Source organism: Phalangium opilio, unplaced genomic scaffold (genome assembly GCF_054372755.1).
Source record: "Phalangium opilio isolate 3A_F unplaced genomic scaffold, DU_Popi_V2 ptg000079l_1, whole genome shotgun sequence".
Classification (NCBI taxonomy): Eukaryota; Metazoa; Arthropoda; class Arachnida; order Opiliones; family Phalangiidae; genus Phalangium; species Phalangium opilio.
Genome location: NW_028324187.1, coordinates 5,932,074 through 5,949,014, shown reverse-complemented (window position 1 = coordinate 5,949,014; position 16,941 = coordinate 5,932,074). Strand labels below are relative to the sequence as shown.

The following is a 16,941-nucleotide window of genomic DNA, read 5'->3' as shown; positions in this document are numbered from 1 at the left end:
ATGGTATGAATCCTTGAATCCCAAGATAAGCCCAACATCCGGCGATAGGGAATAAGGTGGATTAATGTAATTTTACTTAATTTGCACACTAATATTTATTATTTACAACGTTATTTACAAAAATTAAACATATTTTAGGTTTAAACGTAGAGTATTCTTAAATGAGTCTTAATTTTTATTATAATATGTCAGATTCTATTTGCAAAATGTTCATTTGGCACCGGTAAAAATGTTTAATTTGCGTTACTTGTCGACGAATAAGTCACGAAACACGTAAAGGAACTTGGGGTCAGGGCGTAAAGTTCAAAGGTCAAGGGAAGAAGTCGACGGGGTGGGAATATTATTGGGGTCGTAATAATCATCGTAGTTGACCTCTCCCATTTGACCTTGGCTTCCGGTTACGCCACTTGGCTCATGGTCATGTGAACGCTGGATGCTGGACACAGGCAATACAGTTGCTGAACGCCGCATCCTGGACACGGGCTCGCGCCTCCACCCACGTTTAGAACGCCCCCTGATCAGGAAATAAATTGATGAATTACAAATACCCAAGAGCCCCCTCAATAAGACTGCCACGTGTTTTATGGTTACCGTGAACTTTCTTGACTTGGTTGTTGAGGTACTTCTTCTGTCTGGCGCGGGAATTCTGGAACCAAACTTGCGTAACCCGTTTGCTGAGTCCGGTTATTTGGGCGATCCGTTCCAAGTCCTGGCCATCCGGGTTCGAATCCAGGTTGAAGTTGGCTTGCAAAACTTGCAGTTGCTCCTCCGTGAAAGTGGTTCGAACCCTCTTGGTCTTGGCTTTCTGTTGGCCCTCTCCGTCCCCCGTCTCTGCGAAGCAACCCTTTCACTCCTTAGACTATCGCCCACGAAAGACGCTAGTATTATTCTCCTACGATCTACCGCTTTTACCCCGTTAAATCGTTAAATTACGAATTTCGGAAATATTAGTTTAGATGTGACGCTAGATCATAGGAGAATAATTCTACCCCATACTATAAATCTCTTACCATCGTTGGAGCCACTTCCGGCGGCCGCGTCAAGCGATTCCAAATAGTGCGCCTTGCACAGGACCCTGTTTTCGTGAAGGGCGAACTCTTCACCCGTAGACAGTTGCCTCTTGCAAGCGTCACAAGCGAAACACGCCAAATGATACACTTGTTCTCTGGCGCGACGCACCCAATCTGACGCGTGGATAGTCCGGGAACATTTGGCGCACTTGGCTCCAAATTGCCTGCGTCATAAACATAAATACATGAGAAACTATAGTATCGGAGTTAACTTATTGGGGCCTAATTATTAACTTATGTTCTTCCTTGAAATATTTTTTTTTTCAACTATCATATCATATATTCCGTTAACGTATGTTTCCCCACCAAAGGAGGGTGGGGGGGGGATGGCGTAAGGATCTTTCTCTTTTTTGTGCGTGTTAGTTTTTCCTATAGGAAGAAGAAAGTTGGTTGGGTGACTTGTTTGCCAATTTAGGCTTAGCCCTTTTAGTCGGAGCTTGGCTTCTTTCCTCTGGCAAACTTGATTAGGACAAGCGGGAACTTCTCTAACACTAGGGATACGCGGGGGAAGATCCTCCCCGGGGCCCCTATCTTCATCGATCCCAGTAACGAGCTACTCGCGCTTCGATGCTCTTTGCCTAGTACCGTCGTCATAAGTACCAAGTACTTCTCTTGCAAGTAACTCACGAATTGTTCGAGCCTGGTGGTACTAGCCTAGTCTAGAATATATCGTATCCTTGCTGGACCACAAGAGGTACAAAATAAAAATTTCTGAAGGGTTACTTAAACTTAACCTATCGTCAACAAGCAATGTATGACAACAAAGAAATTCCCATGCCAGCTAGGGGTGGCCGACCTTCTTGGGTAAAGGGCCAAATTCGAAATTTCGAACTATGACGCGAGGGATTCAAATTTGAAATTAATAGCATAGAAATTAGGAACATGACCGTTTTTCTTTTTATTTAAATCTGATTGCAAAAACGCGTGAAAACAATTCCCCAATTAAATAGAGCTATCTCAGTTGTGACGTCAGTGCCTGGGTAAACCATCACTGGCTTAACTTTGGCATTGAGCCGCCATGTTTGGTACCGCTTTGGTTCTATGGACCAATAGCATAGGTGACGTCACACTTAGGCTTCTGAGATAGCTCTATTATTGAGAGGAGAAAATTGGGGAGTATAAAGGAACCAAATACAAGAGTAGCACCTCCACGTATGGAAAAGGAAGTTTAAACTTGGAGCAAGATTAGTTTACTTATGGTAGTAGTAGTACTCTGCTTTTCCTAGGTTCTACGTATTCCGTAAGGTCCCTGCATGGAATTTGTTCGGATAAATTCGTCCCATTATGGGAAAGGTGCAATAAGAATGGTATTCTAACGATAAGGTTAATGGTAGATTTTTAGAAGATTTGTATTGGGATGAACGTACTTCCGGTTCCTTCATTACCGTGGCTCTCACTTTTTTTTCCTTTTTCTCTTTTGTAAATTTTTTTTTCTTGGTTCCGAATTCTTTATTGGGAATATTTTTGCTCCGTTTTTATTTATTTATTTTTTGCCTATTTTTATTTTATTTTACTTGTTATAAATTTTTCTGGTTTATTTTTAAAAATGCAAGATTGCACCGGTGACTCATGATAATCGCTGGATTTCAGTTAAAGACAGCTTTGTTTGTAAAAACATTTCTTTAATAATAATAGAGCCACCTAGGAAGCCTTAGTGTGACGTCACCCATGCTATTTGCACATAGATCCAAAGCGGTACCCAACATGGCCGCTCACTGTCAACTGTCAAAGCAAAGCCCGTGACGTTTTACCTAGGCACTGACGTCACAACTGAGATAGCTCTATAGGAACTCGATTCCTGAAAATTTAAAAGTATCTAGTTCTCGTTGCGTTCTATTTATTTATTTTTAATTGAATCAAAATTAAATTAAATTCAACTTAAATTACAATTTATATATTTTCTTCATGGCAATTTAAACGACTTAAAACATACATTTTTGGACAAAAATATATTTAATGCTTAGCAAATAGCAAAGAAATGGAAACAACAATACGGAAATCGGCTGCAAAATATTAGTGAAAGCTTTCGGGATATGTATATACGTGGTCGCTTGTGCTAGGGTATTGGACCGGAAACTGATTCGGATTAGTCCCGGCGATAGACGAAGGGAATCGCCGCCCGATTTCAAACGCGATTATCGGTGAAACCCGGGGCTGCTTTTCTGCCTTACATTATATCGTCGTGGTGCTAAAGTCTATAGTCTATTAAGCCGTATTACACCTCGATACAAACAAAGTCTGATTCGACACGTTATTTTATAAGCTAGGTATCAGTATAACTTTGATGCGCGTGGATATGTTAATCCTTTGTTAACGTGGCCGAATTTAACGCTTTACCGAATTCGCGCGATGGTCACGTGTCGTGGGTACTCGTGGGTGGTTCTCTTATTTCCAAATTGGCTTCTTTTCCCGATTGCGGTTTGAAAAATTAAGCCATGCAACCACCTGCAACCCGAAACCTATAGTCATCTTTAACGGAGTGTAACTTTGGAACTAGACTAGATAGAGTGAAATTGAAAGTACCACGAGAAACTAGATATTTTGTAAAGTAATAACACCACGTTTCATGATGACCTTAGGTCAAGTAACTTCATCATAATCAATTGAAATAAATCTCATAGTTTTTAGTTTTATTTAATTGGGTGCACTCTTTAATTGAGTATAACTTTTGAACTAGAGTAGATAGAGTGAAATTGAAAGTACCACGAGAAACTAGAGATTTAGTAGAGTAATAGCACCACGTTTCATGACGACCTTAGGTCAAGTAACGCCACCATAATCAATTGAATATTGGTATAATAACACTATAAAGAAAACTCATTGTTGACTATACACTCTTTAATTGAGTATGACCTTTGAACTAGACTAGATAGAGTGAAATTGAAAGTACCGCAATAAACTAGACATTCAGTAGAGTATTTGCTCCAAGTTTCATGCATGACCCTTGTATAGTTGAAATAAGGTCTTCATGCATAATCCATATTCCATAGATACTCAAAATTAATCTCATATTGATCAGTTTTATTTCAATTCACTCTTTAATTTAGTATAACCTTTGAACCGGAGTATATAGAGTAAAATTGAAAGTATCACGAGAAACTAGACATTCAGTAGAGTAAAAGCTCCAAGTTTCATGATAATGGTAGATGAAGTAACTTCACCATAATCAATTGAAGATTGGCAAGTTACATAAAAAAACTATATCATCAAAAATTCAAAAATGCACCCGTCCCAACGCAAACAATGACGTTTTTATCATTGATAAATCAAGTAATAGACTTGTACGAACGATTCCTGAATTATTTAGTTTCATATAACGCGCCTGCAGTACGCCGGGATAGATCCCAATGGGATTAACAATCAGCAGGCACCCTCTTTTTTAGGCAAATAATAAAAAAGGGGCCATAACTTAATTAAAAGGCGCGTTGCCAGCCAGGGTTATTGCGTAAATAACGCTCGTGTCAGCATTGGGATACAAAAATCAGAATTCGGAGATCCTATGGGGATATAGGCATAGAACTGAAATACGAATACAAGAATATACTGGTCAGTTTGACTTGGCATTGAAAAGGGTGCTGAAGAACTGACATGGTGGTATAAATAGAGCCGAATGTATTGTCAAGTAATTGTGACTAAAGAGCAAATGAAACGACAAGTGAATACGAGAAACGTTTCGTCACTACTTTCCCTTTCCCTGTAGGGGGTTATCCCCCTGATAGGACCCTAATTTGGTGATAAAAAGGTCCCCCAGGAGACCCCCACGCGTGTCAGACTCGTGTCGACAATTTGAGACCATTCAGGGTAGTGGAACCAGGGATTTGACGCTATGCCTATTGTGTAGAGATGTAACTGAACAATCGACAGAATTATTTATTTATTTCAGTTAGGGGGAAAAATTAGTGTATTAAATTATTTATTTATTTATTTATTTATTTTACCTGATATAATCTGCTCTACAATAAACTCGTTCTCCTCGGACGAAGCACGAAGGTTGTCTTTCGAGTAACGTTTGACAAACGCAACATCTTAGACAAGCCGCGTGCCACGAACTTCCGTTGACTTTCAATAAATAGCGATCTTGTATTAACATTCCGCAGGAACAACAGACTTCTCGTTCTGTCTATACGAAAAAGATAATAAACATTAATATTAGTTTGTTATATTGATTGTAATTTTATCACTCCAATGTCTATTTTGATGTCTTTGTTCTTATCATTTTCGCGTGAAATAAATAAGAAGTCAAACTCTGAATTTAGCTCGTGAAATAAGTAATTTTTTAATGTAGCTCGTGAAATAAATAATTTTTTTAATGTAGCTCGTGAAATAAGTCAATGTTTTAATGTAGCTCGTGAAATAAGTAAATTTTTTTAATGTAGCTCGTGAAATAAGTCATTTTTTAATGTAGCTCGTGAAATAAGTCGGTATTTTTAATGTAACTCGTGAAATAAGTAATTTTTTAATGTAGTTTCTGAAATAAGTCGGTGTTTTGGAATTTAGCTCGTGAAATAAGTCTGTGTTTTGGAATTTAGCTCGTGGAATTAGTCGGTATTTTTTAATGCAGCTCGTGAAATAAGTCAATATTTGAATGTAGCTCGTGAAATAAGTCTGTATTTTAGAATAAGTCATACAATTCAAATAAATGCAAATCTTATATTTATATTCATAATTATTTTTTTCTTGATTCATTCTCCTCGTTCTAGATAAGAACTAGCTGTCAAAATTCATTTAACAAGACACGATAACCAATAAACCATAAACCGAATTAGCATCACTGACGTATACACCCCCAAATTGCGTATACTGCTGTACAGTACAAGCGCAAACTTACACAGTATATATAAGTTCAAGATCGTGGTAATTCGGACCACACCGAATTTCTGCAAATGACTTTGGGCTACAAAATCCTTAAATAAAAAAATATCGATGAATAATAAAAAAAAATGTCGATTGTTGGGTTCGAGCTCCCCCGCAATGGTTCAACTAGACATCAGTCAATTTTTATAGAAGCCCGGTAAAGCCAGTTTTTTATATTCTGCAGAAATAACGTAACTATTTGATCCCGAGAGAGCTTGAAGAAAAGAAGAAATTCCAATTTCTATAAGATCTTTGGTTTTGGGAGAGTTTGACATTTTACTAAGATAAATTGCCGGCCACGTGTCTAGCTTGCTGCTTGTGAGCTATATAGGTAACCATTCTCAAAGAATATATTCACTAGAAAAAAAATAAGATTGAATATTTATGATGCGTGTGAATTTATAGTCATTTATTTATGTGTTAGAATTCTTGCCAAATCCTATACGCGGCCATTGAAAAATGTTTGACCTTTCATTATGACCTCTTATTTTTATTGATAAGCGATCATCTAACATAATCGGAATGATATGTGCGTATGGTGCTGTGTCCATTATATTCAGCTAGGGTTTACCCTTTTAAAAATTGAGATAAAGGTTCTAATTATGATTTGTGGACTTGTATATTGTATTATTGTTCAGTGGTTACCCCCACATTGTGGTCAACTGATGATGTATTCTTGTCCTTGTCTTCTTGAAAAACTTATATAACTAACACTGGTACATATTTAATTTGGTACCTAATGGTTTGATTGTTATTTTCATTGTGTCAAATATTTTGTAGTAGAATCCCTCTATATATTTTAGTAGAATCCCTCTATATATATTTTAGTAGAATCCCTCTATATATTTTAGTAGAATCCCTCTATATATTTTAGTAGAATCCCTCTATATATTTTAGTAGAATCCCTCTATATATTTTAGTAGAATCCCTCTATATATTTTAGTAGAATCCCTCTATATATTTTAGTAGAATCCCTCTATATATTTTAGTAGAATCCCTCTATATATTTTAGTAGAATCCCTCTATATATTTTAGTAGAATCCCTCTATATATTTTAGTAGAATCCCTCTATATATTTTAGTAGAATCCCCTCTATATTTTAGTAGAATCCCTCTATATTTTAGTAGAATCCCTCTATATTTTAGTAGAATCCCTCTATATTTTAGTAGATGCTTCTATATTTTAGTAGAATCCCTCTATATTTTAGTAGAATCCTTCTATATTTTAGTATAATCCTTCTATATTTTAGTAGAATCCTTCTATATATTAGTAGAATCCTTCTACACAAGCTACAGACGAACTCAAAAATTTCTTAGGCGAGAAGGACCTTATACTTAATATTCAACTGTGTTTTTCTTATTTAATTTTTAAAGGATTAAAAATATATTTAAGAAAAGAAATAACCAAATAAGACTTGTCGAAGTAATTTGCATAACAAGGAATGATAGGCAAGCTTTTCCTTGAAATGACCTATAGCTTAGTCTCGATTCTAGAAGCGACTATAGCTAGCCGCGCTGCTTGCTATTCATTCTGATTCTGGAAAAATATCCTCATGTTTATTACTTTGACGTGTTTGAGACGTTATTCCAAAAGGAAATCCCTTAATTTATGTTTGCAACAAAATAACAAAACGCTGTATACGTAATCTTTTCTTTTCTAAGCGTCGCTTGTATCTCGTGATAAACAATTCGAGAACAAAAACACGCATCCAAGGAAACTTTTAAGGCTTAAGGAATTATTCAAAGTAGCAAATAGTAATTTATTTGGCAAGGATAAACTGTATAGAACATTTTTTTTTTGGAAGAAGTAAGAGTGTACACCTCGCTTTTTGCTAGGAATCCTGGCTGGCTACAAAGATATACATTTATAAACAACCATTAGAATAAATAGGGTTGTCACATGCATGGAAGTTCATGAAATTTAAAAATTTAAAGCCTAAATGATCAGAAAGTATGGTTTTAAATGCGAACATTTCTTGGGTTTGTACGAATATGGCAACGTTGAACTGTGTTACAGGCTTGCATTTTACTATAAATATGATTTGAAACGTAATATAATGAAGAGTTGATAACTTTGAGAAAATCATAGGAGTTAATAAGGGAAAGCTTAGGTAATACTACGGAAAAATCTTAGGAAATACTCCGGGAAAAATCTTAGGAAATACTCCGGGAAAATCTTCGGAAATGCTCAGGGAAAACCTGTCAAATTCAGCCCGAAATTTGAATGTGAAAATTCAAATTGTGGCAACCCCCATGGATAAGTAAACCCTTTTGGTTGATTTCTTTTTAAAGAAATATCTGGACACAATCTTTCACGCCTTTAACCGCTCTGTAGTCGCGTTTTGTCGCGGTTTTGCCAGCACCCTATAGTAGTGAATATCTCCCCTAAAATTCATGAAGTCCCCGACACAACGCGGTTTGAAACGCAACCATGCGAGACACACTTGGACGTACCATGCATAGTCCGTGGTAGTTTCGAACCTCGTAAAAAGTCAGCTGCCATTCTTCGCCTTGTTCGCATTTCCAAAATTGATTTACAACGAATAGACACTAAACATTTTGTAACTAAAACGGAGTATGAACGCGACCTTTAGCACGCACTATGGTGTGTGTGTCCCCCGGTTTCGCGAACGTGTAACGTGTTCTTTCACCTGGAGGACCATCCATCATGGTAGAAGCGGCGTTAACCTTTGACCCCCTCGGCAACCAGACCCATGACGATCGAGCTCGCGATCTAGGGATGGCTTTCGACGGCCCTGAGACACTATGGGTTGACAGCTCTTGTTGCTCTATACAACACTACATATCCTCGGTGTAATCTTATATCACTAAAATAGCCGAGGGGTCGACGCCAGTTTACACTTGGATAGTCCAACCGCCTTCAGTATAACTAACCGACCCCTCGAGAACTCGAGTGACCATATCATATACGATGGTTGAATGTAACCAATAGTTGTACGTTAAGAGGAAGTTAAATTGAATACCATGGATCTGATAACTTCGTTTCTTTGTTTCCGGTCAGCTTTGATTCAATTTTAAATTTCCCCTTCTTGGGTTAAGTTGGGTTCAGAAAAACGCCGAACCCCTCACTATTTTAAGAAACTTTGAAGTATTTTGTTTTTCATTCAAAGTTGATTATCAGGAACCCTAATTAACTTGGGACCCAAGTATTAGGTATAGTTTGGTAGGTAAGAATTGGGGCATTAATACCCTCAAATGATTTTACCCTTAACTGAAAATTGGTAGAGCTGTGACCTTTCAAAGTTCAAAGTACGTGGTGGACGTTATTTTCAAAATAAGACGGATGTCAGAGTCCTGAAGATTTAACAAAGTGTCAGTCAGATATCCTTTGGTAGACTTTCCTCAGGGTTATACACCATAGGGGGCGTTTAAAGGTCACGGGGTCAAAGTTGTCAGGCACCCCTCTTCTTAAGGTGGGCCGGGAACAGACTTAAAGCCTAACGGGAGGTCTAGCTGTGGCTATGGTCGCTTATAAACTCAAATAGTTCTTAAAAAATTGTATTCCATATAGGTATAGTTTCCATTCTTAAATATATTAAAGAATGCATTCCATCGCTTTGGGAAATCCCCCAAAACTAAATCCGACGGATCGAGACAAACAGCGTACGTCGGATTATATCGCATCATGATCATGATATGTTTGTTTAACAACACGTTACTTATATACTCAGGGTTCGTAAGGTACCTGGTTACCTGGATAAGTCAAGGATTTGCAAATATATATAGGGGAAAGGACACTGATAAGGTGAAAAACATTAAGGAGTTCCTTGTAGGCGTCCAGAAATGACATAAGTTCATAAGATATGATCCATAAGTAGAACGACACTATATTTCGTAATGCTAGAGACTTACTGAAAGCTAGTTCGAGAACGACAAGCGAGAATTGCAGACTACACTCGGTGGTTAATTTTGCAGAACTTCCATCTTCCTCTTTAGTCTGTACTCACCAGGCGTCGCTTTACCTCGAATCTATGATCTACGTCACTTCATGACAAGCTCCAGTTTGTAACCAGTGACAAACTTATAGAACATATCTTATGTACTAATGGTAATGCTAAATATAAATGGACGTGTGCAAGTTGGTTCTGGTAAACCCGTAAATATTGTCAAGGATAACCATTCTGAAAGCTTCATACGAACCCTGTTACTTGTAAAGAACTCAATGTAACCATAAAGTATTTAAATTTGAACACTTTGTAAGTTGCGGGGAGTCAACTTCAGGGACGTCTTCGTGGGAACATTATCTATATGTATACTTTCAGGGGTTATTTTTATTTTGTGTCTAAACGTTGCGTCAAATATTTGAATCTCTGTTTTCGTTTTAAGAGCTATTTTATAAGCTTGACATGATTCATGTAGATTATCCTATTTAACATGGACTCGATTTATTCAAGTTTATGGAAAATGACAGTGACAAATTACGCGCAAAATGAGATTACTATACGGAATGTTAACGCGCCGAGAAAAGCGGTTTCGCTTTTAACTTTTTTAATAATTCAAGGAAATCAGCTATATGCCCTTCCACAATAAAAGCGCGGACGTCTACACCTATAAACTCTAACTTTGAATAGTCATAAATAGGTGAACGAGACTTCCATGGAAATCCCTTGAGAATATGGTAGTCCTAATTGTTGTCTATAAATTGATGCTAATTACTTGTGCCCCAAATTAATTAGGACTCGTGATAATCAACGTTAAAAGAAAAAAAACAATTTTGTAAAAATTTATTTCGAAGTTTTAAGTTTGATCAGATATTGTCAAACTTTGGATGGTCAGAACTCGGTTAATTTAAAAGATAAAGCCACATGATTGTAGGATATTAAAGCCCAAAATGTACACCAGATACGTTGACCTACGTCAACTATGTCTCCAGATAATCAATTTGAAGTATCAGAACTAATTTTTCTTCGCTATCAATATCGTAAAGCTGCATCTTATAGCTGGGCGTTTTTAGCGCGTTTATGTTACGTCGTTGCAAGGGGAAGCTTTTTGGATACGTAGCGCGCGGGTGTAATGTCGAAGATAGATGAGCAGTCACTTTTTGTTCCTAGAAGTACCAAGTTTAAAAGATAGAGACCTGTTGACCGCGGATCGTGGGACGTCCCGTCGTGACCGAGTGATTAATTAGGGCCACGGGAAGAGAAATATATATCCTTCCAAGGGTGCATGCTCCCACCGGCCATGGAATGAATCTCTCTCGAACCACCGACCGATATAGTCTATACCACCCACACCATATCGCCTAAATTCCATTTCAAATACTTTGCAAAATATTATATACTTCAGACATACGCGATAGCTTTTTAAATGTATACTTGCGTATTTAAATACACAGACAATATCCGCTATAACACCTATTAAATCCTTTATTTTTGACCCAAAGTCTAACTAGGTAAGAAAGGCCACTCTACAAATTGACCTCTATACTAACCACATGTCCAGTTCGATTATTGAAATGGTTTCCTAATTTCCCGAGCTAATTTACTTTCAAATTCAAATAAGTTTATTAGATTTTTCATTAAAAATTGTTAGTCCTACACTAATATATAACCTAATTTCTGACCTATTAAACCCTAAAAATACCTTATTTTTCCTACATAAAAAGTTTAATTTTTGTTTGGGCCCAGCCCGAAGCATTGAATTGTTTATCTACTAATTACTTACTTTGATAATGTTGACTGGTACTTGAATATCGTGATCTCTGGGTGTATTTGGCGTCCTTCTGTGTCCTCCGTGATGATGATGGTGATGATGACCACTTGTATTGTCTTCCATGGTCATGATTCTTCTTTATGGTCAGCGACCTTAGTCGTCGAACGCCTGGACCGACGTTCGAGTGTATTTTATTCGAACCCGTCGGATTCTTCCGAATTTTACGCGTCGAATTATTGGAAGCTCCCGAAATGAAGGTGGGACTTCCGCCGTACGTCCCGATTGAAGTCATTTTGATAGGGACAACTGTCTAACCGAAATTTTTGTCCCATCAGTTGATAAGAAGAGCATCGCGAGCTTGTAAGTACCTTCTTAAATTGTACTAATTACTTTATTTAATTATTGATGTTTAACCGAACTGTTTTAGGCACGCAGATTTAATTAATCGACACACTTGGTTAATTTTAATTATAATTTGAGTGATAAATAATCAGCTTGATGCGCAATTTTTTTGTTGTTTAATTATTACTATATTAGGTGCGGTTAATTTAGGGATATTTTATCAGTCAATCTAGAATTGATTTGGAAGGCGATCTGAAGAGTAACTTGCATCACAGTTTCTGGGAGAGAGGATCGTTCGAATCTTGGATGAAATTTTTGGGTATCCCGGTAGGAGGAGTCTTGTAGAATGATGCTCGAATGGGATTGGAATACTGTTCGCTAAGAGGCTGGATCAATTTGGTCCCCTTTTGAAAGGCTCTAGCTAGGTCGAGATGAAAGGCGCGCGAGCGAGCGAGCTTGGATCTTTTTCCATTTTTGCATCCTCTGGCAATCATAGCATGGACGGATCACCCTGGAAGATGCTGCGCCGTTTCTAGTAAAGCCTGCAAAGCGTCGCGCGCATTTCAAAGATAAGCTCCTCCTTACTAACTACTCCTGCGAATCTTCTGATCCTCAAGGGATGTATGGAAGAAATTTTCTTATTTGCTTTGCCCAGAAGGTGTTGATTTCCGTATGCTTTTCTTTATACCGGGTATATCCCCAAAGGCAAGCTAAGCAGGGATGCTGCCTTTTCGGATCAACGCTTTTTATTTCATTTTCTTCATCTATCCTCGCACGTATTTTTGTTTAGAGTGCATCAAGTATGTGCATGGCGTTGTAGACCATCATGTTGGTCATGTTTCCTTGTACGTAAAGAGGACCAAGCGCAACATTAATATTCATTTACTACCCTACCAATGAAACCTAGCTTTTAAAGGTGCTGAAATCAAATTTCGAATGACCTTGAAATACCGTAGTTATTGAAATTACCAATCCCCTAGGTGCATGGCTTCATAAGATCCATGTCTAAACACCTAAAAGTTGGGTTTCAAAAATGATCTACAGAATTTATATTTTATATTAAAGAACAGAGAGAGAGATATGACATATCTTAGACGCAGTCAACAATTTTTGGGGTATTTTTCTGTAACTAATACACCGACCCCCTTTTGTCGGTGATGGGACCCCATAGGACTCTATAAAAAACAGCTTTAGTCGGTAGTCTATCAAACGGGTCCCCCACTCCTCCGAGTAACAATGATGGTTTTCCCTGTACCATTGTGGTCGATTTTAGGTGAACTCAATATATAATAGCGTACAACATTCATGGAGGATTTTGATAGAGTGAACATTACCACAGTAAACCAGCGCTACAAAAGAATGAACAACTTCGGTTTACGAATCCTTCTGCTAGTCTGAGCGATTTTTACGAGTTTCTTGGCGCCATGGACCCTCCCCTCTTGAATCTAGGGGGACCCCTATTGACCCATTCACACCGTTGCTGGCAGCGTGGTAAACCTTATTCTTGTGGGCACTGAAGTTTGACTTCTTCAGAAGGGACTATAGGAACTACACTTTTTGGGGGTATTGTTATTATAAGATATATACTCTTGTAGGGCAGTCTATCAGTTGAAAGGCTTACCATTGTATTATCGATAAGTGTAAGGGTGGAAGTCAAGTTTAACACATTTTTTTTATATATTTATTGTTGAATCGTAACAGACCGCAGAGCGCCCTTTCGTTATGCACGGATATGTATTTCATAAAGGCGCAGCTAGTTCAGACTATGGTCAAATCAAGAAGTGGTATTTAGTTTATTAGGGAGAAGGTATAAATTCGCCCCACATTTCTAGCTTTATCTCCAGTCCAAACGTATAATAGGTCCGGAGTTAATCCCCGCCTCTAAATTACAACCAGCCATTCATTGGTTCTTGAAAACTCACGTCAGCGCGACTCGAATGACGAAAATTACGTATTTTCCGACTGAGGAGAGACAGCGAAATAGCCCGGCCTCCTTTTACGTCCCCCCTTGTATTTTGAAAGGGGGACTGGGATTATGGCGTGCGAATACTTAGGCATCTTATACCTTCTCCCTAATAAACTAGCTATCACTTCTTGGTCAAATTTATAACTCGGAAACTTTCTTCAGGTTAATTTCTCGCACTTATAACAAAGGCCTTTAATTGTAAATATGTGCATGCGCGTGTTTAAAGATACATGATACCTCTTCTCGCTCGCCTAGCTAGCTTTAAACAATGAATGACCTTGATATACTACATTCTAAATCGCGTGAGTATATCGTGGTTTAAGTCGAAAACTCTACATGATGTTACGACCGTCAATTTCAGGGGCAAACGAAAAGTTTAACACCATCGCTGGGGTATTGAAGATAGTTTACAATCATGATAAACAGTTGAATATTTTTTTCCTACGCACCCCCTGCGGTTAGAGAGTCGGTTCGTGGGTCAATCGGGTCAAGGGGTTCATTGCGTGTCAGAAGTCGGGGGAGTCTTTGTGAATAGAATATTGGCAGAGAAAGATGGTTGTCTACTAGACCAGGACACTCCTACCATTCTTGAGCGCAACACCCCTACTTCGCAAACTATCAGTATATAACTTGTAGAATTTTTAACTTTGTATTTTTCTCGCCATACATAGGATCTGATCTTTTGTTGTTCCCATGCTTGCTCGGATTTTATACGCCCGAGTTGTTCGAGTTTGCGCGGACCTTTAAAGCTTATAGGGGAACCTTTTACAGGCTCAGAAAAACATGGAGTAATGGGAAAATATGTCTAAAATGTCATGGAGTATTGAAATTGACCTAAAATATCAGAGAACGTACACAAATTTTGAAAGTTAAGTCAGAAGAACAAGGAAAAGTTATAGATATTTGAAAATTGGCCTAAAATTTCATGGAATAGTCGGGGAAATTTGAATATTGGCCTAAAATTTCATGGAAAAGTCAGGGAAATTTGAATATTAGCCTAAAATTTCAAGGAAAAGCTCTTAAATTTAAATACTAATCCTGAAGGTCAGGGAAACTTCCTTTTGCCATATATCAAGATATAATTTACCAGTCAGTGTTAAAAGATGCAACGCTATCCAATAGATCTAAATGAGTATTTTCAAAATATGCTTTAGCTTTGACGTAATAATACCCCAACTCTTTTCAGAACGTTGCCGACGACACAATTGGGCAATAAGTCATGCATTTAATATTCCCCGATTTGTCTTATCGTCGCTGAATTCAAATAATAGGGTGCAGGGTGCAAAAAGTAGTAGTAAACAAGGTCTCGAGGGAAACTTGGAGTTTCCGGAAGAACTAGCGGAGAACGACCGACTCGTTCCCCTGATCAGTTAGGGTTAACTTAGTTTTCGAACGGAGAGCAGGGGCCAAAATAGGTTACAAATATACATGTAACAGTAATTTCGATACCAACCAGTCAGACTTTCACAGAAAATCGCTTACAACGTGGCTTAGCTATTTGAGTTGGAATCAACATGGAAGTAGTATTACCCTCCTGGTATAGTTTAATAATACCAAAAAGTGATATCTAGTTTACTAGGGAGAAGTTACAGATTTCGCTACATTTCTAGCTTTATCTCAAGTCCAAACGTAGATCCGGAGTTAATCCCCGCCTCTAAATTACAACCAGCAACTCATTGGTTCTTGAAAACTCACGTCAGTGCGACGCGAATGACGAGGAAAATTACTTGTATTTTCCAACTGAGGAGAGGTAGCGAAATAGCCCGGCCTCCTTTCACGTCCCCCCTTGTATTTTGAAAGGGGGACTGAGACTATGGCGCGCGAATACTTATAGGCATCTTGTACCTTCTCCCTAGTAAACTAGATATCGCTTCTTGACTATACCTAATATAAGGAATACATTACCATTCCTCGAATAGCTAAACCGTCCTGCACGCGTATAACATCTAGGGAACAAATTGTCTAGTCAGCGTTGGAGAGTCCCTTTTCGGACAATCGGGTCACGTCCTCGACTTGTCACGAACAAGAACATCATGCTCAGGGACAGACACTCGAGGATTGCCAATGTCCGAATTTTTTTTTTTCCTCAAGTAAAAGTTGGAAACATTTTTTCTTTCATAATGTTTTGCCACTAAGAAAATCTTGTGGGTGCACGAGGATTTAGAACTTAAAATAACAAAATGATACTATCGAGGGGTAAGCCACTCCTATACAGTTTGAAATATAACCATGATAATCCATACACCTGACTTAGAGAGAGTGACTTATGCCTCGTTTAAATCCCTCGTGAGAGCCAGTGTGAATCGGATAGGAAATCAGCGTTGAAAAAAATGTTAGATTTATGTACTGGGTGTCCGTGTCCTCCAGTAAACAAGGACTCAGTCAGTTTCGAGTTATAAGGTATCGGGTTTCTAAGAAAATCCACTCAACACTAAGCGGGGGAGGGATTTGCCTCTTTCGTTTTCTTAGCTAACTCGCCTGTCTGTCTGTCTGTCTATAAGCTGAAATATACTCCCAATTGGATCTGGAATAAATATCGTAGCACCCATAGATGCCTAAAAGAGGAACACTTACAGTTATCGAAACACTACTCCAAACTAAAAGACATTTATCTTATTACGGTCGTAAGTCTAAAGATATTTCCTATTTTTTTTTACTTAATTCCCATGCAAGCAAGCAAAAGTCAAATCTCATCTATAGACTTAAATATAAACTATAAAACAACTTGGTGCTCTTGACTACGTCATCAACAGTGAGGCAATGGTTTTCACTGTTGGGGGCTAGAGAAAATTCTTCCCTCTCTCTCAGCTTTGACTCTGCAGTGCAGTGTTGTCAGGCCCTCTGTCAGACAAGTACTGATTCAAACCGAACTACAAGCCTTTCTCTTTGCAGTCCTGGTCACTTTGTTCACCAAACGGTCTGGCAGACAAAATCCCTTTTGTGAAAAACCAAGTATTGAAAATAGGTTGCACAATTTTGTAGGTCTAAATAGACTTAAACCCACTCGTGTTCAACTATAAACTTGGGTTGATTTGTG

General features: G+C 38.1%; 1 protein-coding gene across 1 annotated transcript; it reads right to left on the bottom strand.

The window, feature by feature from the left end:
• Positions 1–67: 67 nt before the first annotated feature.
• Awh (LIM/homeobox protein arrowhead) lies at positions 68–13,038 on the bottom strand. Its single transcript, XM_089845969.1, has 5 exons — positions 11,609–13,038; positions 5,009–5,190; positions 1,011–1,234; positions 592–831; positions 68–514 (listed from the first exon to the last, which is right to left on the bottom strand). Exons 1-5 carry the CDS (start codon positions 11,723–11,725, stop codon positions 399–401), a joined length of 879 nt encoding a protein of 292 aa, XP_089702095.1. The 5' UTR covers positions 11,726–13,038; the 3' UTR covers positions 68–398.
• Positions 13,039–16,941: the final 3,903 nt, after the last annotated feature.